Here is a 25,325-nt window from a genome sequence, read left to right on the forward strand (position 1 = left end):
AGACACTGGCCTCAAAAACAAGCTATATGAATCAAACCCAATTCACACAACCCTAAATCCACATACCTAATGAACATACAGGCTGCAACCCTACTGCAACCACGCACAGATTAGGAAAAAAATATATGTTTAAAAAGAAAGTGACCAGCCTTTGTGTAATATACAGAAAACTGTTTTTTAAATGTTGAATTAAACTGGCTCCTTGGTATAAGAATTCTGCACAGTCCACTCTGGTGGACTTGTTTCTGTCCTGTCCCTTTCATGTGATGCACAGTGAGATTGACTCCAATCCTGCGTGGTCTCATAGAAATCTTGTCAGAATGTCTCCAACACAGTGTTTCTACAGCTCATCCCGTGGGTGTGTGTCCTTCAGCCAGAGTTTGTAGACGGCCACAGGGTCTACGTTCCAGTGCTTGTGGAAGGAGATGGCTTGCTGTGAGGAGATCAGTGTCTCTGAATAGTCGTCTGGTCTGGCCTGAAAATATCAAGAAGAAGTGGTGGTTTGTCTGTGTTGGTATTTCACATCTTCTTACGGACTAATTTTTTAATTCAGGATATTCCCAAACCTGCAAACAATGTTTCCATTGCTCCCGGGGTGGTTCATTGTATAATCTGTTAATTTAGACCACTAACAATTAAGTGCCATGCAGAGAAAACTCAATAAAGATTAATGTTGCAAGACAGACCATGGACTCAAAATTGGATTTGTTTGGAACAAATCACCTGAAACCACTACTGGGGTGTCTAAACGACATCCAAGCCTGCATGTCTTTAAACTTTTTAAATTTCAATGAAAGTGAAAAGGAGGTGATAGTGTTTGGCTGTGATGCCCCTTTTATGGACATGGGTGCTTTGCAACCACATGTAAAGCCAATGGTTACTTAGTGGGTTGTAAAAATTGATTTCTGGCTCCTCGTTTGATTGCAGCGTTTTTGTTTTTAAATCGTTAAATTGGGCGTCCCCACAGTATATTTCAGAACTTTTACCTGTCAAACAGTGCGTTGAGATCACTGAGAACCAACCACCAGATGTTTTGAGCCTTTACAAAAACTAGGCTGAAGACTGAGAAGACTGGGCTTTTTCAGCTATTGCTCCAAAACTCTGGAACGAGCTCTCTCTCCTCCAACAACGTTAGGTTGCCTCCCACACTGCCTGTTTTAAATCTCGTCTTAAAACTAACTTTGAGGCCTTGGCTTTAGCTCTGAATTAAAGTTCTGTTAGTTTGCACGCATGTGTGTGTGTACTGTTTCCTACCTGGTGGAAAAGCGGGCTGTGAATGATGGGAACACCTATTAAAGTGAAGCACCTGCCCAGCACCATGTCATCAGGAGCGTCATCACTGAAACAGTCACAGCCACTGGAGACTAACCTGGACACAGCCACCCTGCTGAGGACCATCCTAAACAACACAACAGACTTTTGATACATTATGGAAATAAACAGAGTGTTGGTAGAAACCAAACCAGACCTAAAAGGAGCATAAACATCGGACTTATCAGTATCCACCACATCATGCATAAAAATCTGTATGATGCTCAAGACATTTATTTCATGTGTTGCAATATTAAGAATGGTGCTAAAATGTATAACCTTTCTACAAATGTCCTGTGAAGCAGTTTCATTGAACTCATTTTTTGCTGTGCATTATCTAACTCTGGCAGTTTTTATTCAACCTTGAAAGCTATATTCCTTATTAAGAGACTTTTCACCTCAAGCCAAAATGTTCTCATTCATCTCTTCTCTTCATGAATGGAATATTATTTTAGGTCTCAAATATTTAAACTGCAAAAACCCCAAGGGCAACATACAGTATAAGTGAATGAAACAAAGTCAGGCTGAGCCCAATTAAACACAAACAGCACAACCACTCTTCTTCTCACCCTCCTCCTCCTGTCGTGTAGCTGTATCCACTCTGAAGCAAGCCATAGCCGTATCTCTCCCCCAGACTTATTGCTTCCTTCGGGTTGTAGCAACTCAGAAGTCGTCTCAACCTGGGTAAACTACAGATGAACAATAACCAACAAACGGCTCATAGTTCGATAAAGACACGAAACAAACTTCTAGCTGCAACAAAAACATGCTTAAAGACTCTATGGGATTTTAAGAAGATACACCTTTTTTAAGGTTTGACTTTTAAACAAATATAATCCAATAGATTTTCTCACTGATTTTGCCTGATTGAGCTTTTCTCACGGCTATGTGGGCATGCACAATTTCTTGAACCTGCGCTGAATCATAAATAGCCAGTGAGTGAAAATGCTTCTAGCGCTTTGTGAAGGACAACTCAATAAATCATATTATTCAAACAGATCTTTGACTGGAAGTTATCTTCCAAATGACTTAATTATCTTCAAAAATGTGTCTCCTAGTTACCTGACGAGTGTATCATCATCAACAATGAGCAGCCAATCGGCTTGGGGCACAGCTTTGCTCAGAAACCGCCTCAAGATTGCAAATGTCTTTCCACAATGCCCTGTCGGGAGAAAACATGTCAAAGAAATTGTGGAAAGAATGATGAAGCTGGAGTTATTAGTTCAAGCTTAGAGTTTAATGCAATCTCAAGGCAGTGGATTTCTTTCGTCCCATGAAACCCATCAGACCCTGAGGGGAAAATAAAATGTCTGCATGTAGGTGTTTCGGTTCAAAATAGAAAGCCAAACATGAAGTTGTATTCATGAAGAATAAGTGGATTTAGATTCACTGGAAAACAGGTTGATGTGTATGAAATTATTCTTCTTGATTCTCTTAACGTGTAATCCTCATTTAGTTAGATTGCTCTAAACGTGTCATGTGATAATGTGTGGCAAAGAAAATGCCACAATTTGCTGAAAGAATCGATTCATACAGGTTTGTTTGATGTGTATTGTAATGACTTTGTTTTTTTTTCTGTTTTGTTAAAGCCACAAGTACAGTATCAGCTACTCTGTCAGAAGATTAAATAAACACACACTGGTGTGGCACATATTTCAAACAAACTTGATCTGCATCTACTTGGAGGAGTTCATTGTTTCCCAGTTGCTGAATTGCTAGTGATGCTGTAAATAATGCAAATGAGTTCATACTTTTACCGCTTGAATTTCCCTCGGGATCAATGAAGTATCTATCTATCTATCTATCTATCTATCTATCTATCTATCTATCTATCTATCTATCTATCTATCTATCTATCTATCTATCTATCTATCTATCTATCTATCTATCTATCTATCTATCTATCTATCTATCTATCTATCTATCTATCTATCTATCTATCTATCTATCTATCTATCTACTACTGGCCTGATCAACACGTTATCATTTTGGTTAAATCTCTACCAAAACCACTAATTTAGCTGGCATATTATTCTGTACAGACATCCATGCTGCCCTGAAGACAAATTCTTCTGATTCAAACGGCAACACTCTGTTGGAATAAATAAAGCCAGTACAGAAGTGCAAAACACTGCTGTTCCTCGAGTGTCCTCCTGATGCTTGCTACGAAAACCAATCCAAACAAAATCCCTATTAAAGTTCACATGAAGGTGCTTCTTTTTACTGCAGAAAGAAAAACAGCCTTCAAGATAAAACTGTTGTTTTTGTTTCTATTGCTCATTCATTTCTTTGTTGGTAAAAATTCAGGGGGTTAAAACACTTACGACATTTGTTTTGATTATATCAAGGCTCTTTTCATATTAAGCCTAATAAGGGATGTGGCAGACATGACAGACTAGTGGGGACTTTGGTTTCGTCTGTTTAGTCATATGGAATATACATGATAAGCTATATTAGTTAGATGGGCATGTGTCAGCAACCATCAATTGTCCCTGTCTTGACTCCATGTCTTTGCTTGTAACTAGAATAGCCCAATGTTAGTTGGAGTCAACATTTCCTGTATGGAGGCGGCCATCATTTGGCTTCAAAACAGCCCTTCAGAAACCAGTAATTGACCTCACTGAAGCTACGTCCATGATTTGGCTGTGCCCTGACATTGGTGATCCTTTACCTTTTTTTCATTTCAAACTTTTATTCTAACTTTTAAAATCACAGAGCTTTCCCTCATTTACAATGATGTTAAAATATCAAAAAGAGCCCAAATGAAAAATCAGGTTGATTCTCAGTATAAACTATTGTGTGCCATTGTCCTTAAATTGTCCAAGAGAAACAAGAGTGAAAACCTTGAGAGTGTGTGTTTTTTTTTTTAGGTCATTAGCTAATGCTTTGTGTTTTATGCTAATTAACCATTATTTAGATTGCAAATAGCTAAATAGCATGTTGATAATGGGGCATATATATTACATCTGCTGATGCCTGTTGACAGTTTGTTGAAAGTTACAAACTTAAGTCTCACATCGCGAGCATTTCATCAGGACCAGATATTGTTTCTGACTCCTTTTGGTTTCTGGCAAACCCACCCATTGTTTCTCTAGGAATACTAAAGGCCCTGTGGTGATTAGCTTTGAGTATCTGCTCTTTGATTTATGTGTCTTTTCCCTGATTGCTGTGATGCACTCAAAGTGGATGAGAAAAGGAAGTCAACAGCTAAAGGCAGGAAACAAAAGGTGAAGGTGATAAGTGGCTGTACTATGATTGGACCTTCACTTAAAAGTTGACGATTATTGAGTTCCAAAAATATGTGAAGCATTCTGTTGCTTTAAACTACATGCTTATCGCAACATGCTAATATGTTCACGATCACAATGCAGCTTCATATTTCTAACTTCAAACCTGTCACAGCAGACAGACAAACCTTCAAGCCAGCTTATACTGAAACTGTGAAACTGATTATTCTGAGGGTGAACACATTGTGCAGGAATTCAATGTTACTATACATGCTGTAGTAGTAGTCAAATGACCAATTCTATAGTCACACAACCATCTTCTGAAGTACAGTGGTAGCGTCGGTCGCCTCTCTCAACCAGGAAGTTGAGCGTTATTATAAATCAGGAGTCTGGAAAAGTGCCATGCATGACCAAGTCCATTTAACATCTACCTCTACCATCCATTCATGTGGTAAGCATGAATGTGGGTAACGTTCTACGTGCTCACTATCTTAGACCATCCACTTCTATAGAAACATCCTTTGATCCTTCCTCCTCTTGCGTCACAGGGTATTTTAAACTGTCGCTGATAGGCTCACCTCTCTCAGTATTGGGCACTCCAAGGTTGATTGTGGGTATGGAGGCGTCGGTGACATCGCTGTAATATTCTAAAAAAGCAGCGTCTTTCTCCCAGGTTGCTTTCACCACCGGGACTGTGAGGACAAAAAGGCGTAGAAAAAAAAAAAAAAGATTTGTCACACATTGTTCTTTATGCTTGCGTACTTTGGTTAATAACTTTAAAGGTCATTGACTTCTGGGTCATTTTCACCCTTTAAATAAACATCCATGTTTTGGATAATTACACAAACCATTTCAGATGAGCTTATGCATTTAAGCAGGTAGTTTTCACCTGCATGGATTAAATTGGGCTGAATGACCAACTGACTGTTCAGCAAAAAGTGCAGTTACAAAGAAGGAGGACAAGCGTGATAACTGCAGTCAAACTTTTTCAGCTAAATGTTCTGTAATTAACATTTAATTAGCATCTTTTCCCATAATAAACATCAACTGAAAGAGACTTTTAGACCTAAAATGGAGCAGGAATCATCATAACTGACTTCACATCTTCAATCGAATTGCAAACACACATGTTCAGTGTGTAACTTACTTTGCTCTTACGCTGTACTTCCAGTCCAGCAGTTCAACTCACATCACACACATCTTATTTACTCTGCATTGGCCTCCAATGAGATTCAGGATTTTTCTTAAGATCCTAGTTTTTGTTTATAAAGCCCTGCATGATCAGGCTTATAACTCTGACCGAGCCCATCGTTGACTTCAGGAGGCTCCAGGGCTCAGCAGACACCTCACACCCCCAACGTGCGTTTGAATTTGTTGCTAAGACCCTGTGGACCCTCCTTTAGTGTTCTTCTGTTCATTTTGTAATGAATTCATGACAGCCTGCATCTATTGTTTGATGGTTAAAAAAAACTTGTGCCACCATGCAGGATCAAACTTTTTTTTCCTTTAACATCTTCTGTCCATCAAAAAGTGACCTTAAACTCCAAACTCACCTCTCTCTGAGTGGAACTTTGCACACGTTTTCACAGCAACAAAAACATCTTTCTCTGAAACTGGATCTCCCTGCCAAAAAAGAAAAAGAGAAAGACAAAAAACAATGACTATTTTTACGCTTAAACATGGATTGTAATTATTCAATGTAAGTGAGTGGACAGGTGAACACCAACATTATGCAAGGTGCAACATGCGCAGAATGTAACAGACCTAAAATTGAGTCAGTGAAGAGAAATAAAAGAGAACATGAGGTCCTAAAAGTGAATAATGTGTTAGTATCTGAAATGAACACTATCATCTCTTTGGTGCTGACATCCCATTTCAAGTTTCACCTCTTATTCCATGACATTACCAACCGTAATCTTGATGCTAGCTCTTATTGACAGGTTTAGAATATAAAGTAGGCCATAGCACTACCAGGAACTTTCTCATGCTTGATAGTAATCCTGTATGACAGGTGCTAAATGTATGATATAAGCTTTGACTTCAAATCACATTTACTCAGTAAGGGCCATGTGCAGAGTTTGGTGTGTTTTTACATTTGTGTCCACATTTATATACTCTCTTTCCTATCTAACTCATGTCGACATGATTGGGTATGAATAGAGCTTCCCAGAGGAGCAGAGTTTCTCACAGTAAATAGGACTTCACCTCTCTGTGACAGTACTGCTAATGTTTTGGAACATAAGATTGCTACTAATCAGGGCATGACATGGTATACAATACACAATGTCATAAAACAAATCTGAAGAAATCCCTGTATACGAGACAAGGCAGATATATTGGATGGCAGTGATCTCCGGGCCCTCAGACGGCCCTGCATTAAAAACAATCTGGGTTGAGGCTCACTTAAGATGGACAGAGGCGAAGTGAAATAAAGACGGCCCTTATCAAGGAGAGGAACCATCTGATCAAGAGTTTAACCTCACTACCGTCTTTATTACTGCTTCTTTATAATAAGGAAGTTGTTGTACATTCACTATTATCTTAATATGCTCTACTCAGTATGGCCCCTTTAAAAGGTAGAAATTCATGTTCAACAACTTCCTAACTTACTTCCAATAAGTAGTAAGGAAGGTATTGAAGTCAAACTTGTAGGTAATGGCCAATTATCTCCAGACTATAGTCATGTAGAATGAGCTACTAATAAGCCCTTAATGATTACAAACAAGCAGCTTTATGCTACTAATTAGCATGCTAATAAACAGCTATGATGAATATTAAAACTTTAACTTAAAGCTCTACCACATGAGCATACGTTTATTGATTTAACCTAGAGTACATTTACACTAGATGAACATATTTATTTAATGAGATATACTTAACATCCTCTTTATCATTTTCAAACAAAAACAGATTCTTACAGTTCATGAGTTTTTGTATCGTTTTCTTTACCTTCCAGTTTTAACGAGAGAAAAAAACCCTCACTCTTTACCAGGACACGTCATGCCGCTATGTAGGCTTCCTTCCTCTCAGCTTATACAAATACTACTCAGATCTAAATCCAGTGCAGGAGTTAATAGCTTGTCAACCTTAGCGTGCATGTCAGGGTGTTTTTCTTCAGCAAATGTCATGGTTGATACCTGCTGTGGATCTCAACAATAAGATAGATAGAGGTACTTTATTGATCCCGAGTTTTAAAAATGATAAAGGGTGTTTGGGTGTCTGCTTTCCTCGGAGGGAATGAAGTGTTGACATTTTTGCAGTCTAGCAGATGAGCTAAGACATTTGTACTTTATTTACCCAGTCGTAAATGAATGGGCATTTTGTTTATTTCACTGCATTAGACTCCACTGGGTGCATGTCACCCAGTGGAATTTGGGAGTGGAATTTTGAGATTTACAGAATAAACAGCTTGACAAAAATAAGATCCAAGTACTTTCCAGAATCTTTTGGATACTACACATAAAATAAAAGGTGGGTGATGGTCTCTGTAGCGTTCAATATCTGTATACCTAGCAATGAGGCTTTTGACTGAGTCTATCATATGTAGAATTAGGAAGTGTACCGCTTTGTTTGTGATACAGTATCTATACTGTAACAACCGGTAACTTCTCCACTTTATATTTTCAAGCTTAGACCTCCAGAAAAACGTTCCACTCGGAACCAATTTATTTTTTCTTCTAGTGTTCAGCAAACCTTTTACACTTTATATCTGTCAGATTCAGACCATCTAACGTCATCAGCGGTCGAATAATAAGTGTTTTTGAACCATTGAATCATTCCTATTGTAACAGCACGAGTTAAGGAATTAAATTCTCTAAGAGGCATCGGAAAGTTATGTGCGGACATTAACATTTCATGAGACAACATGTTGCCAGGTGGTCGCCATGGTTGTGGTAATTCAGGATCGCTGCATGATGTCATTTGTTTGAGGCTTTAAAGAAATGTGTTACAAGCAAACTCTCTGCACACCATTGCTGAAAAAAAAGAACATGAAAAAAGGATGAGCAGTGTAAACCTGAATATTTCCCAAAGGGATTTAAGGAGGATAAAGAGTCGAAATGCTAATATTGGTCTTTGTGACTGTATATTGCTCTTTTAACAGTCTATATATGCATTCACAACTGCAATAAAAATAATTTTGTTTTGGAGAGATACTGAGAAGAAAAGAATTTAAAGAAATGCAGTTAGTTTGCTGCAGACACTCTCTAACTACAAGGCCATTCCCCAAGTAAAAAATCCTCAACTCTCCACTTCATAAAGGTGGAAAACAGACACTTCAGACAGGTAGTTCTGCTTTTCTTCAAGCCCGATTTCTGAAGATAAACTCCATTTTGACAACATTTGACAAATCAACGCTATCTCTCCAAATACGGAGGGTCTGCCGTGTGAAAAAGCAAATCATCTCTGTCTATTTCAGATAGGTACTATGAGTAAAGATTTTGTGCGCACTAGTCGTGCCTCTCTGACATATACGCAGTCCCTCTTTTTCACCATCTTTTTTAAATGTGCTTCACTGTTTGTTTGTGTCCTTCGTCCCACTCAGCACTGTTAGCTGTTTGCTCGAGTTCCCTTTAGTCTTCAGAATGCCCACTCATCGTTGCATTTGTATTGCAGCACAATAAGCCGACTCTTGGCATTGGAAAAATGAGTGAAGGGCTCACTGTTTGACATTTAGCTGGACTATAAATATGACTGACAGCGATGGCTTTTTTATAATGTTATTCCTCCTTTTGGTGATTAGCTGTACATAAAAGTAAACATCAATTTAATATTTTCTAACACCTGTCACCACAAATGCATCCCCTGCTATTCATTTCATGTTTCTTTGGGGCTAGCAAGAGCTCATATTGTGTCTTCTAAATCAAATGTAATGTTTCTGATTTAGCAAACCTTTCCAAGTGGTGATGCAAACACATGCTTAGAGAAAATAGACACTGTCATTAACACCCATGCCCATATTTACAAAACATTTATAACATCCAATGATAGCCTCTTAAATGTCGATAAATAAAGGTTTGTACATACACAGTTTGGCAGGTAGGTTGTAAATGTGGTAGCACAGTCGTCTCTTGCCTCTGTACAAAACTCTGGAACTGCCGTCAGCTTCGGACCACTTCCTTCCTCCCAAATATACAACGCGATCTAGAACAACAGAGGCACACACACAGATTTATGAAGCTCTCGAGGGGAAACACTTTCAAAGTGATTTGTGGCCTATATATTTCCAGTCATGTACCACAGCGACCGAGAGGCCTAAAATAAGTTAATATCTTAATAACTCTCAGACAAAGTTTAAGACGGGGCACCGGGGGGCTAGTGTTTACTTGAGCATTACCAATGTATAAAATACAAGTGTCACATGCTCAATGAATATCTTGATACACTAGATGGATGGATGGATAGATGGATAGATGGATAGATAGATAGATAGATACTTTATTGATCCCGGGGGAAATTCAAGTCACTATCATTACTTTGCATTTTGGGGAGGACAGGGGGATTAACATCTCATCATATCATCTTCTCTTAATCATGAGATTAGAAATAATTTGAAACATACATTTGTCTTAACCTTGAATTCGGTCTCATACGAGAAGTAGTATTTTTAAGCTCCTGTGAGAAGATTGAACTGGCCACAAAACAGGCTGAAAGTTATATGGGTGCCCCTTTGTGACACTCAAAAGCAATCAGAAACACCAGCGAGAAGACTCTGTGACGTTTTGGCTGGTGTCACAGGAGGTGATTTACAGCCCGCTGCAGAAACAGCCTTTGTTTGCATTTACCACCACAAAGATTCACATTAGACATTCAAAATAAAGAGGGACTCTTTTTGTATAAAATATTAATAATCTGCAAGAGAGGATCAGCACAGCACAGGTACCGCTTTGTCCACAAGGTTGATCAAAATCGACACAAAATGAAACTTTCTCACAGTAGTCGTTTAAAACCCAATCTTAAACTTTATAATAGAAAAAAATTACAATCGTGAGACAAAAGGTTTTCCGATGATCACCTCTTCTGATTCTGCAGTATTCATGTCAAGAGCTTTACAGAGCCCATTAACTCAAAACCAGAAAATATACAAACACACATAAGACTGATAAATTCATACAAGTTTAAGGCATAGGAAGCTGCAGGGGCCTTTTCAACAAAAGGAGCCTGAAATGTCTGAGCAGCTCAGCAGGCCGTCTGAAAGATTACACCGTTTCCACTTTTCACTGTGGTAAAAGTAGAATTGAACCAGAGCCAGAGTCTTAACAAGTACTAAGTCATCACAGCGTACGGCAGGAAACTAGAAGAAGGGTTATATAAAGTCTCCTGGAAACTGTTTCGTGTACCTCGTGTTTCAAATCGATGGTAAAATCCGACTTCAGGGGTTCGTATTGGACCCTCGCAGCGAGTCTGAAACGAAAAGAAAAGGGAAAGGTGTTAACGAAAGAGCGTTCACAGAATAACTCTTCCTCCATTATGTGAGAGAACATACCAGTCCTCCAGGATGGTTGGTAACCTCCGAGTCCTCCTTTGTGTTAATACAAAATACTGTTCTAAAAGAGATTTTTCTTTGGCTATGAGTAATGGGTTTGAAAACAACATCCTGAATGACGGTGATACACCTCACCAAAAGCACAGTTTTATTCCATTTACTCCTTTAAATGATTAATTCAGAGCATGTTCCTTGACTGTGAGTTTTCTTCATATCCTCTTCATTTCTCTAATTACTGTACAGCACCTTATTTTGTTTGAAATATAATTACAATAAAGGTTTTCTATTATTTTTCTAATTTTCTTCTTTTCTACTGTTGGTTAAATATGATATTAATTATTCACTCTATTAGTGCCATATAGATTCATGCAGAATAGAGCTCAAGTTTCTTCTGCTGATAGGACTTCCTTGTGTGACTGTGTATTAAAAAATCTAAAAATTAGTAAAAAGGTAAAGGGAGACCCATTTATTCTAACCATAGACTGTAAATAACAGAATTCTCATGGAGCAAACCTGTGGAGCAGCGGCGTGCTAAGAGCCCAGCCTGCTGCGGGGTCTGGATAACCGAAGGAGCAGGGGGCTTCAGAGAAGGCATAGTGGTGAATGATGGAAGCCTCCTTGTCATGAAGACGCTTTCCCAAAAAACATTCCTGTGAGTTTTAGAAAAGAGAAATGGGAGTGACTGATGTGAAATGAACATCTGTTGGTCATTTTCTTCACAGAGCTTCTCAAAGATAAATATTTGTATCTCACATCTTGTTCTGGGTATCTGTTGAGAACGTGCAGCAGAGCAGACAGCATGACTCGGGTCTCCTCCTCAATGAAGAAAAACCATGATGCTGATTGACCATACGTGGCAGAGAGACTGTAAAGATCCATAAGATGACATCAACTATATGCCTTGATTAATCTATAGGAAGGGTAAGGGTAAGCTTAATTCAAATAAAACATGATTTAAACTGATTTAATTAATTTTTATTTTCATATTTTTGGGTTAACACTCACTGAGGAAGTACGGGTAGGATGCTCCAGTCCCCGTCAAACTCTGAAAGCTCATGGAGCAGGATAATAACTGGAGCGCCCTAAGAAGAACAAATGACGAAGTAAAATAACTTCCTGTGAATAAAACAGTAAAACAAGTATTTTTTTCAAGTTAAAGAAAGGTATGTGGAGTCTTGGTTAAATTATTATGACCATAAGCTTAAACAAAAACAATTTAAGAGAGAAAAAACTTTTTTTTTTTTTAAATCTCACAAACACTAAAAATAATCTGAAGAATTGTGAAAGATAAAGAACAATAGGCTCTCATGAAAGTCAAGAACAAATAGGATTTCTAATTATTATTTTTTGACCTCTAGAGGGCACTGTGAGTGAACAAAAAAGTTTATCTATCAAGATTTTTTGAAAACATGTATAATATATATATATATACACTCAACAAAAATATAAACGCAACACTTTTGTTTTTGCTCCCATTTGTCATGAGATGGACTCAAAGATCTAAAATTCATTCCAGATACACAATATTACCATTTCTCTCAAACATTGTTCACAAATCTGTCTAAATGTGTGATAGTGAGCACTTTTGCTTTGCTGAGATAATCCATCCCACCTCACAGGTGTGCCACATCAAGATGCTCATCAGACACCATGATTAGTGCACAGGTGTACCTTATACTGCCCACAATAAAAGGCCACTCTGAAATGTGCAGTTTTGTCTCACAGCAAAATGCCACAGATGGCGCAAGCATTGAGGGAGCGTGCAATTGGCATGCTGACAGCAGGAATGTCAACCAGATCTGTTGCTCGGGCATTGAATGTTCATTTCTCCACCATAAGCCGTCTCCAAAGGCGTTTCAGAGAATATGGCAGTACATCCAACCGGCCTCACAACCGCAGACCACGTGTAACCACACCAGCCCAGGACCTCCACATCCAGCAGGTTCACCTCCAAGATCGTCTGAGACCAGCTACTCAGACAGCTGCTGAAACAATTGGTTTGCATAACCAAAGAATTTCTGCACAAACTGTCAGAAACCGTCTCAGGGAAGCTCAACTGCATGCTCGTCGTCCTCATCGGGGTCTTAACCTGACTCCAGATCGTCGCCGTAACAGACTTGAGTGGGCAAATGCTCACATTCGATGGCGTCTGGCACGTTGGAGAGGTGTTCTCTTCACGGATGAATCTCGGTTTACATTGTTCAGGGCAGATGGCAGACAGCGTGTGTGGCGTCGTGTGGGTGAGCGCTTTGCTGATGTCAATGTTGTGGATCGAGTGGCCCATGGTGGTGGTGGGGTTATGGTATGGGCAGGCATCTGTTATGGACGAAGAACACAGGTGCATTTTATTGATGGCATTTTGAATGCACAGAGATACCGTGATGAGATCCTGAGGCCCATTGTTGTGCCATACATCCATGAACATCACCTCATGTTTCAGCAAGATAATGCACGGCCCCATGTTGCAAGGATCTGTACACAATTCTTGGAAGCTGAAAATGTCCCAGTTCTTGCATGGCCAGCATACTCACCGGACATGTCACCCATTGAGCATGTTTGGGATGTGCTTGACCGGCGTATACGACAGCGCGTACCAGTTCCCACTAATATCCAGCAACTTCGCACAGCCATTGAAGAGGAGTGGACCAACATTCCACAGGCCACAATTGACAATCTGATAAACTCTATGCGAAGAAGATGTGTTGCACTGCATGAGGCAAATGGTGGTCACACCAGATACTGACTGGTTCTGAGTCCCCAGACCCTCAATAAAGCAAAAACTGCACATTTCAGGGTGGCCTTTTATTGTGGACAGTCTAAGGTACACCTATGCACTAATCATGGTGTCTGATGAGCATCTTGATGTGGCACACCTGTGAGGTGGGATGGATTGTCTCAGCAAAGCAAAAGTGCTCACTATCACACATTTAGACAGATTTATGAACAATGTTTGAGAGAAATGGTAATATTGTGTATCTGGAATGAATTTTAGATCTTTGAGTCCATCTCATGACAAATGGGAGCAAAAACAAAAGTGTTGCGTTTATATTTTTGTTGAGTATATATATATATATATATATATATAGATATATTATTTTTTTCTCATGTTTTTAGGCCAGGTTTGACAATGGAGGAGAAACCTTGCAGCTGTACTGCTGTTTACAAATGTACTCTGTGTCCTTGATCAGCAAAATGTTGATAACATCTGCACACCATGCACACTATCTGCTGTGTGTGATCCTGTGAGGAGATGCTCTTCTACATCGCCCTTCTCATGAAATGACTCATCCAGAAGAACTGCAAAATGTCTTCTGTGCAGCTACAAATAGTACAGGCTTATTCACGGTGCTAAGGATTAATGGAAGCATGGCCAAAAATAGGTGTAAATGACAGTCAGTGTCTTCTGGCTTTTTTTTTTTTTTTTTTTGCTGTGTAAGCCGAGATCAAGTCTCTCACTGAGTCACATCTTTGTTTAAGTACTATAGGGTGACCAAGAGTAAACATAATAATTTGATTTATGGTGATAGCGATGCTATTCCAGGCAGCTAAAGAAAAGCTCAAATCGGCAGGCTAACATCCTCACATTGTTGATAAAATGTTGCAATATTCACAACCTTAGCAATGCTTGTTTTTTTCCTTTTAGCGCTACGCATGAACCCAATGACACAAACAGTGATCACGTTTATTTGGCTAATGACTGACACAATTATAGCCGGGTTAGCAGGGTTCAAAATACAAGTGTCCCCAAAACTATAATAATCCAGCGTTAAAAAATGTGTATCCCAAATGCCAGCTCAGCTTGAGCCATGTCACGAAAAATAAACATCAAGCTCATGATGGAGAGAGTATGATAATGAAAAGAGGATCCTAAAAGTCATAATGATTTATTCTTCGGGGCCATAAATGTCTGGACACAATTTCCACACTATCCAAAAACCATTATTTGTTGGCTTAAAAGTCTTTCAGGAGATTTAAGTAGCCTTGACAACAAAATAATCTGTAAACTCTTGCAGATGGGTCTGGATCCCATCATGTTCAGAAACATTTTCACCTCAACTGTTTCAGGCTTTGCAAATCTTTTTTTAAAGATTTATTTTTTTGCTTTTTGTGCCTTTACTGTAGAGATAGGACAGACAGAGAGAGAGAGAGAGAGATGACATGCGGGAAAGGAGCTACAGGTTGGATTTGAACCTGGGATGCCCGCATTGTGGACTACAGCCTCCTTACATGGGACCCGTACACGAGTCACCAGCGCACCATGCTACGCTAATCAGCAGCAGTATATCGAAGATGAGGAATGTTTGAAAACAATGCCTGGCTGCAGAAGAGCAAGTGTCGAGGCTATTTCGTAAACAACCAAGACGACTGAAGCTAATGAGGTACATTCTGAACTTTTACCACAAATCAACAAAGAAATAGTTCCCGTTAAGAATACAAGTTGTAGTTCTTTAGCTACTAAATCATGCCTTGCCACATCTCTATGTGCTGCACTGAATTAGAAGCCATACAATATGGAACTAGCTACCTAGCCTAGCAGTCTGCTACGACTTTAAGTTGTGTTGATCTGATCTTTTGTCTGCAGAGATTGTGTTTGTACCTGTAGCTTAAGCCCCTTGGACAGAGGGTACAAAAGGATGCATCGCACCCTCGTTTTAAATTTCGGCAGCCTCAATAGAATCAAAACAAGAATAATTTTTTTTCCAATAAGTTATAAATAGCTTTTAAATGACAGTCACAGGGCACCACATGCAGGACCCATACGCTATTTTTCATTGCTCTTGCCGGTCACTGCAGCTGCCCAACTTTAATCACAAATGCAGCCAAAGTTATTTTGTCCTAGGAGAACCTTAGAAATTCAAAAACAACTGAGAGGTTAATTACACTTTGCAATGTTGACTATTCAAGCCAAAAAAACAGCTGAGACAAAATCCCACGAGAATACTTCGTAAACAACCTGTGTCGAATAAAAAAAGTCTTTTTTTTTCTCAGATAAAGTCATGAAAAGTTTTAAGAGCGTTACATGATTTCCCCTTGGACAACCACCGTTGAAACTGTAATATCCTACCACAACTCTGCTCATTTTCAAATCCCATTCAGAGGTTGTGTGGCTGAATGTGTGGGTGAAGAGAAGAGAGCACAGCAGCCAACCGTGACAGCTGTGAATGGAGGCTGAATGATGAAGCTGCATTGGCTGTGATATCTTGGATTAAAAGCTTTCACTTAACAGCCAACAACTAAGAACCATGTGGCACTGCCGTAATCAATGTTTTGCTTTTGTTTTCATATCAATACTGATGTAGACAGGACTCGAGATTAAAAAAACAAACACTGAAAATGTAATGAAGTGCTTCTGCTTAGAACAACAGGTGCAGCCTAGCCTAATCCTTTGGGTGGCATCATGGACTGTATAAATAAAATAAATAAATAAATAAATAAAATAAAAAGAGAGGACAAGACGACAGCTCCCAAGAAGTGAAGCAAAAATTAGAGCTGAAACGATTCCTCGAATAATTCGATTACAAAAATTCATCGAGGAATTTTCGCTGCCTCGAGGCTTCGTTAAGTTTTTTTTTTTTTTTTTTTGCGTCATCAAAACTTTGGTATGAGTATAAAACACGTTTAATGTAGCTGCAGCTACCTGCTCCTCTCTCTGACACACAGACACTTCAACACGCACACGCGCGCACACACGCACACGCGGCGCGCCCCTTTTAACTTTTAGTCAGCACACAGTTGATCCGTGATCCATACGACGCAGTCGGGAACACGTGATCCGGTCAAACGTTCGGCTTTTCTCCATTCACTCTCTCCGTGTTTGCAGCTAACATAACGATAGCAACGTCCTCTCACAGTCTCTGTCATAGACGTGTCTATGGTCTCTGTAGTCTGTGAGCGCGCTGAATGCACGCGCTGCAGGAGCAGACAGAGATACACTTTTAATAATGAACAGGCTGATTATATTAAATCTCTAATGTCTTCAAAGCTAAATCAAGAGATAACTAGTTTGTGGAATAATAATTTAGCAAATATATATTTAAAGTTTCTCAATTTCCTTATCTGACATAATGATTGATTCTGTGATTGATTCAACAGAACATAATGCTTTCTCAATTAAATACTGTAACAGATGTGTAGGCTACACAAAACAGTATTTGTTATTTCAGCCATTAAAACATGTTTGGCCTGTGTTTTTAATTTACCTGCCGCCTTGACCAGTGAATCAAAAAGTGAATTTGGGACTCTGTCAGTAATATGGTGAGTGTCAGCAGCTGTAGAGCAGAGGTGGTACTCGATTACTAAAATATTCGATAGCTGCAGCTCTAGCAAAAACACACCTCTGATGGGCTGCAGTGCAGGTCACATGTTCTGCTTCCTCCATGTTCCTCCAAAAGATGGAAAATGGGTCTAACTAGAAAACGAAAACAGACTTGAAATGAATCAAACATTGTCTCCGTCTTTAAACTGCGTCGTTATCGTGCTCATTTATTAGTTATTTGATTCTTTAAAAAAAGGTACAACACCGTGATTTCCTGTGGTGCTGTGCGCATCGGATCAGCAGGGTGGAGGAGGAACTGAACAAGCACCATCTATCTATCTATCTATCTATCTATCTATCTATCTATCATAACCAAGAGTGCCCTCTGTTCTGCTACTCTACTGCACTGACCTGTTTGGGTTTGTAGAAGGGGCGGGACATCAATACTGTGTAGAATCTGGCTTCAAAATGACATCTCACCAACGCAAAATGTCAACAAGGAAACATATTTTAGACCGTGAGCGATCATCACGTCAGATTTTATGACCACCTCTGATTCTTATCTTCAGTCAGAGCACACCATCAATTATATGTCAGTTACAAATCGCATGACGCACAACATGCTCCCATTTGAAGAGAAGCACTGCAATCAAGCTCAGTCTAGCTGTGATACTCACTTCCTCAAGGAGGCCTCACAGCCCGTCATGACAGTAACACTTGCAGAGCTGATTGCACACACGAGCATAAATCCAAAGATGGTTATTTTGAACCGCACCACGAGCAGTCAATGTGTCAGCAGTCTGACGCATTCAACCCATCGAGATAAAGTGGATCGTCATAAAACCTCTTCACGCTGTAGGTGCAGATCATAATAACTGCTGGCTGAGCTTCTCTCTTTGGCCTCCCAAGGTAAACAGGATGATCTCACCATCTGTGATGTACAAATATTGTTCTTTAAATGGAGGACTAATAAAAACTATGTATGAAAACACTGAAACTGGGTTTGGTCAAAGCCGTGTCTTACCTTCCTCAGTTACTCTATGTCCATTGTGTCTTTCCCTACCAAATAAACACAATAATACGATGCCTACCTTGCGTCGTTGAGGTTCACAACAAACTGTAAAGCTCTAGAGGTTTTTTTTATAATGCAGAAAAGTAGACAGTATTCCTTGTGTCCTTAGGGCGTCTTTATGTCTGTGTATCCTCGTAGAGGATGTGACTGAGGTGGAGGAGTGCAAGTACCTGGGCAAGTATCCTTTAACATTCGCGGCGAGACGTAAGAAGGCCTGCTCTGTGACAGGCTGCAAGCTGGACTCTTTTGTAGTGGTGACAGAGAGGAGAACTCTGAACGAACAGGTATCCATTATGGATAATCCTGATCACCCTCTGCACCACCTACTGGACAGTCAGCGGAGCAGCTTCTCTAACAGACTGGTCCAACTCATCCATCCATCCATCCATTTGAACAAAATCTGGTTTCTTAAAAGTTTTGTATTTGTGTCTTAGTTTTCTTCTGTTTTTTTAAACTCACAACAACAAAAACTGTTGACTGTATTAGTACTCTTCAAACAGTGAGGCACTAACAGTTATTAGATAGACAGACAGACAGACAGACAGACAGACAGACAGACAGACAGACAGACAGACAGACAGACAGACAGACAGACAGACAGACAGACAGACAGACAGATAGATAGATTTAACAAGCTCTAAATGGTAAGATGTTGTTGATTTGTTGGGCGGCTCACTCATATTGGGTAGTGATTCACACCATGAGGGTTTTTCATCTATTCATTCTTTCTTCTGTCTGTGTGTCAGCTTGGAAGCCACCAGTCCCTGCACATAGTGTCAGATGAGAACAGTCACAGGCGTGTCGAATCCAATCACTGTCACTGTTAAATGATGTGTTCACAAAGAAAGCATTTGTTACTTGTGAGAAATTCTTCTTTTCAGTCAAGAAAGCACAACAAAGACTCCGAGAGACAAAGGGAAAAACAATTAGAAGAACGTATCGATCATATCAGCACACTTTACAAGATCATTATTGAATGTAGGTTAAAATAAACCATATCTGAAACCTTTTCAGTCGTGGTGGGGGGGTTGGGGGGGGTGATTTCACAACGCTTTTTATTTTTCCATGTTGTTGTCAAAATCTTTTGTTGGAGCTCCTGCTGACTGCCTTCTGTCATTTCTCCTATCAGGGAGCATTTTCTGGATAATAAATGAGGCTGGAGCGAGAATCAACGAGCAAATGATTCTTCCTTTCTTTTCACAGTACAAACTCCTCATCAAAGGAATATCAACAATTCTGTGTCTCGACTGCAGGCTGTCATGTCCATATGGCAGTCACTTCATTTCTTTTTTCATTCCTCTGAGGTATACAGCAAATTCTTTTTTTACAGCCACCCTGCAGGGACCTGTTTGAGCTCTGTGGTGAGGAGGACACCTATTGGTGCCTGTAAAATACCACAGCTATGATTAAATGAGCACTTTCATTGCTAAATATTGCACCTCTGTGACTATATATATATATATATATATATATATAAAAATACTGTATATACTGTATATATATAGTGATCTAATGGTGCATTGTGTTTGCTAATTGTGTTAGAAGGCTAATGGATTATTAGAAAACCCTTGTGCAATTATGTTAGCACAGCTGAAAACAGTTTAGCTGGTTAGAGAAGCTATAAAACTGACAATGTCAATGTTTACAGTGAAAAGGCGACTCTGGAATGAAGGCCTTCAGGGCAGAGTGGCAAAGAAAATGCCATATCTGACTGGCCAATGAAAGGAAATGATTAATATGGGCAAAAGCACACAGACATTGGATAGAGGAAGATCTGAAAAAAGTGTTATGGAAAGACAAATCTAAGTTTGAGGTGTTTGGATCACACAGAAGAACATTGAGACGCAGAACAACTGAAACGATGCTGGAAGAGCACCTGACGCCATCTGTTAAGCATGGTGGAGGTCATGTGATGGTCTGGGGTTGCTTTGGTGCTGGTAAAGTGGGAGATTTGTACAAGGTAAAAAAGATTTTCAATAAGGAAGGCTATCACTCCATTTTACAACGCCATGCCATACCCTGTGGACAGCGCTTGATTGGAGACAATTTCATCCTACAACAGGAAAATAACCCAAAGCACACCTTCAAATTATGTAAGAACTATTTAGGGAAGAAGCAGGCAGCTGATGTTCTATCTATTATGGAGTGGCCAGCGCAGTCCACCAAGCCAATCCAACTTGTGGGAGGGGCTTCTGGAAGCATGGGGGGAAATTTATCCAGATTATGTCAGCAAATTAACAGTCGGAATGCCAAAGGTCAGCAATACTGTAATTGCTGCAAATGGAGCATTCTTCGACGAAAGCAAAGTTTGAGGGAGAACATTATTATTTCAAATAAAAATCATTATTTCTAAAATTGTCAATGTCTTGACTATATTTTCTATTCATTTTGCAACTCATTTGATAAAAAAAGTGTGACTTTTCATGGAAAACACATAATTGTTTGGGTGACCCCAAACTTTTGAACGGTAGTGTGTGTGTGTGTGTGTATACATATATATATATATGGCAGAAAAGTATTTTGTTATACTCAAAGAAAGATCACGTCTCTCCAAAAACGTACAGTAGTCCATATTATTACCTTCTGTCTTTCTCACTTGGCCACATGAGCTCTCTCTCTCTCTCTGCTGGGAGAAATAACAGACTTGTTTCATTGATTGATGCGTTTATGATACAATTGTGTACGTGTTCATTGTATGTAGAGTAGGTAAGTGAGATCCAAACAAAGGTGGTCAATACGGACCCATCAGGAGATATTTGACCTTAATGCAAACATGCCGGAGATGAACTGTGGCTCATGTTTTAATGTCTGGAGATCGACAAGGCCGCAGTTTTGACTAAAACCAGATCTAAACTGAGTCTGTCATCCCAATGATTAGAGCAGAGCTGATCATTAAGCCGTCTACTTCCTGCTGTTACCTGTCCCAGTTCATCTGCCTGCTGAAGAATCTCCTCCTTCCTCTGGCCAGCTCGACGGGCGTGGTAGGAGTTCCTCTGGCTCTGGATCACTAACATGATCTCCTCCAATCCTGACCAAAAAAAAAAGAAAAAGAAGAAGACGAAAAAAGTCAGTTGGAAAATATAAGCGAAGCAAACCTGAACCTTCCACCCACAAATACTTTACTTTATGAAACTTTAACTCTATGAAACTCAAACTTTATGAAACAGAATGATGACCTCTGCCCTGATGACCAGGATGGCTCATTTAACGCTTATATAATGTGATCTGGGGAGACTGACCTGACAACCCAAAGAGTCCAAATGTAGCATTTTGTCCTTCATCAGTTTTTACAGGTAAAGAGCTCCCTCAGATGTATTAATTATAACAAATAACTCTAATTTGGTGGAGGCTTTCATTTGCACTTGTGTGCACTAATGGCATTTCAGATAACATTTACAAAGTGCCATCTGCTGTTTCGCTCCCTCACTCACCGACAGAGCTGTGTGCGGTGTGCTCTCGTCGCTCTGCTGCCTGAGGAGTCAGAAAGGGACTTGTGAAGTCTGACACACGCTGCTGTGCTTCGTGATGAAGAATAATCACAGTGAAAAAATTTGGGGCCGAAACTTACATGAGCACCACCTGTTTGTTTGACTCCAGCACAGGGACCTGGAGGAGAAAGGGGAAAAGGCAACAGTGCTATCATTTATAACAAAAAGGAAATAATTAGTTGTACTGACATGAGCAGCAAGCGTACAGTTTGTCGTGTTTTGAGTCAGGCTGATGATCAGTTGATAAATGAAAATAACAGCAGAAGGGGTTCATTTAAAATTCTACATCAAGCGAACAAAACAAACAGACAAAACAAGCCGACTGAATATTAATACTCAATACAAACTGAGTATACTGGACTTCACTGAAGCTGTCAGTTGAAGCCCTTAAGAAAACACTTCTCATTAACATTACCATTACTTTAAAAATTAGAGCAGCAGATAAAACATGCATACCAGCGCATCTTGCCGGCTTCTAACATCTTACCCTATCTGTGACAGTGTGACATGTTTACATGCTGCAAGATAGATAGATAGATAGATAGATAGATAGATAGATAGATAGATAGATAGATAGATAGATAGATAGATAGATAGATAGATAGATAGATAGATAGATAGATAGATAGATACTTTATTGATCCCGAGGGAAATTCAAGGCATCCAGTAGCAGTATACAGACAGGCAGGACACAAGACATTAGTTACAATACACACCCGCTGTCCCCCCTCCCCTCTGTATACAAAATCCCCCAAACAAGATCTAGCAGCCCCTATGTGACTAAGTACAGTCTGAACGGAAGCAGACTCATTAGCAGTAGGCAATTCTGCACAAACATCTCTTATCAAGATAAAACCAAACCAACAGACTTTGGAACCAGGACACACATGCAGTCGCTGTGTGCAGGATCAGTCACGGACATGTCCTACTTTTTGAGTACAATGTTGTAAATGAATATGAACATGTCTATAAGCCAGGTAGAGATATGATTGAGATATGATGACACCTGTGTTCTGTAAACAGTGTAGTTAATATAAATAATGTATTATTTTTGGCATTGCATTCATCAAAATCTAGTTTAGTTCATCTCCCTGTGTGGGTTGTTTAGCTTATAAAAGCAGCATTGCACTTTAAATAGTGTTGTGGAAAGTTCTCCTCGTGATTTGGTGAGTTGCTTTAATGAGTATGGGCATTCAGAAGTTACTCTTTAACTGAGACATCATGTCTATGAAGTCATTTGGAAAGGGTTTTTACTCCCTCTAAAAAGGGCTGATTTGATGATGACCATTTTCTTTAAATTTAACCTTTATTATATTCACAGGCATATTTTTTCTTGCTGCTCTACGAATTGAACAAAACATGTGGTCAAAGGGGAAAACACTCAACAACAACGATGTGAAAGAAACACACCATCAACAACATGGACTTTGTCACTCACCACCACACCACCTGCGACATGTGACTCTTAGATTGTGTCTGATTTAGCCTACAATCTTTGCCAGAAGGACCAGGACTTGTTAATCATTCACCTATAAGCTATTCTCTGTGCAGGTGAATGACCTCACGCATTTCCCAGCAAAGTTCAGCCCACCTTGAGTTCAGCTGAGGTCTAATTGTCTATACAAGGTGTGCAAGACATTCATCTTGTGATGATTCATGATTCATGTCATGATTATGCACGTGTGCAAACATATATTAAAGACAAAATGTGGGCTCGTTTTTCATTTGGCCAATTTGGCCAGCAGTTTTTGTTTTAAAATGTGTTATTTGCAAACATTTCTTCAAGAGACATTTGATTCTATTTAATAGCCTGCTAAATTTGAAGGGTGTCCTGGAATTCTCTTGTAGTATTGTTGTATTTATTATGTCTATATCGTATTTGGGTATTTGGCAAACTCCCAGACTTTAACCTTTATTTATTGTAAATAAAATCACATCATAGTAATAAATTATATATATTTTGTAACAAAGTATGTACCACAGCGACACCGAAAAATACCTCAGCTGGGTTATTTGACGTAAATACATTTTTCTAACTTCAGAGGTAGCCTATTTATTTTATTGTTAACGCGCATGGGTAACTTTATTTTGAAGGCCAAGTGGAAGCAGCTTCCGTTATGATTAGCGCTAGCAACGGATGAGCGGTAGCTAACACTGTAGCGGTCTCCTTCGTGAATGAACCCACTTACCAAGCCAAAGCGTCAGAACGGCAACCAGTTTACATCCGTCAGCTATGTTGTGAGGGGACATGGCTCCCGTAGCCGCTGTTTGGCGTTTGAAATTATTGAAACAGTCCTTACATGGCGTATACACAGACTGGCCAGCAGCATTCTTGTTCTCTACTGAGTGACTGTTAGTGCCGCTAACGCTTTAGTGACCTCTCGTGGACACTGTTGGTATATGGCAGACGGAAGTTTACGCCACTGTTTCTGTTCTTATCTTAAAACTGATTAAATTTATTTGATTTGATATTATTCTGTAGCCCTTTAGGCCAACTTCCAATTTCCTTTTTTAAAAACATGACAATATGTTTATAACAATCTGTTTTTTTATTTTCCGAGTTAAAAATATATATGTATATCCCACTGTGATTCTGACCATTTTTTAAAAAATGTTGAGAACAAGTTAACAAGATATTGTCTTTTAACAATGTTCATGTTTTATTTGAAAAACAAATAGGCCTGCTGTAGAAAATACAACCTTTCTTAAGACTCCTGTCAAGTACATTTACTTTGTATATTTTTTTTGTTGACAAAGGGGTTGGCTACTATTCACAGAAATACACAAAGGTCATTATCAATGTTGTCTGGGTTGTATCTGTGACTTTAAATGTGTTCAAGAGGCTTGACTGTCCTTCCCGTAGTTTGTCAATGATAAACCCCAAAACAAAAAAGATCATTAACAGGTTAAGATAAGCACATTTCCGTGTTTGAAGGGTGTGTTCTTGTTGTAGACTCTGGCACCTGTTGATAATTTTATGGATCAATAAATCACAATTTATTGTTCCTGTTGGCTGAGTTTTGTTTCACATACAGAAAGAGATATCCAGAAATTCGCATGAAACTGTGTTTTTTTGGAATTTGCTGCAGACTTACAAAACATATGAGTCAACCGTTTTCTGACCACAAAGTCCAAACATGGGCAGTTAGGCAGCAACAATTACATCGGCCGGTTTGGTGTACCATTGTGAGTGGTTGCATTTTTGTGGTAAAAAAAATTCACTTTAAAGTAAAAAATCCACTTGAGCCAGATGGGTTTTTTTAAAGAAAGTATGACATTAATCACACAACTAGGTTTATTGTCACTTTGTGTGTCAAACTGTTATAATGACTAATAGGCTGCAGTAAAACTATTGACAGCCTAACTATATCCATGCATAAATCTGTAAGAAAAAAGGTCTGAGCAAATATTGTTTCAGAACATGTGCAAAACGTGAGCAGAAGAGCCTCTGATAAAGATCCCAGATATGCAGCTCATTATTCTCTGG

At 39.3% G+C, this 25,325-nt stretch overlaps 1 protein-coding gene across 1 annotated transcript; it reads right to left on the reverse strand.

Moving 5' to 3' along the window:
* Positions 1–246: 246 nt before the first annotated feature.
* Positions 247–24,255, reverse strand: b3glctb (beta 3-glucosyltransferase b). The gene is made up of 15 exons (XM_079355762.1): positions 24,028–24,255; positions 21,919–21,956; positions 21,782–21,821; positions 21,269–21,378; positions 12,028–12,104; positions 11,776–11,887; positions 11,536–11,672; positions 10,877–10,940; positions 9,564–9,680; positions 6,092–6,161; positions 5,117–5,230; positions 2,374–2,473; positions 1,881–2,000; positions 1,255–1,399; positions 247–475 (listed from the first exon to the last, which is right to left on the reverse strand). Exons 1-15 carry the CDS (start codon positions 24,086–24,088, stop codon positions 341–343), a joined length of 1,440 nt encoding a protein of 479 aa, XP_079211888.1. The 5' UTR covers positions 24,089–24,255; the 3' UTR covers positions 247–340.
* Between the last annotated feature and the right edge of the window lie 1,070 nt (positions 24,256–25,325).

Source organism: Symphodus melops, assembly GCF_947650265.1.
Source record: "Symphodus melops genome assembly, chromosome: 11".
Taxonomy (NCBI): domain Eukaryota; kingdom Metazoa; phylum Chordata; class Actinopteri; order Labriformes; family Labridae; genus Symphodus; species Symphodus melops.

Excerpts from the sequence above, each read along its gene's own strand:
- b3glctb (XM_079355762.1), bottom strand. The coding sequence starts at position 24,088 with ATGTCCCCTCACAACATAGCTGACGGATGTAAACTGGTTGCCGTTCTG. Across the intron at positions 21,379-21,781 it reads CACCGCACACAGCTCTGTCG|GATTGGAGGAGATCATGTTA; the intron begins GTGAGTGAGGGA and ends TTTTTTGGTCAG. Across the intron at positions 12,105-21,268 it reads AGGCAGATGAACTGGGACAG|GGCGCTCCAGTTATTATCCT; the intron begins GTAACAGCAGGA and ends TGTTCTTCTTAG.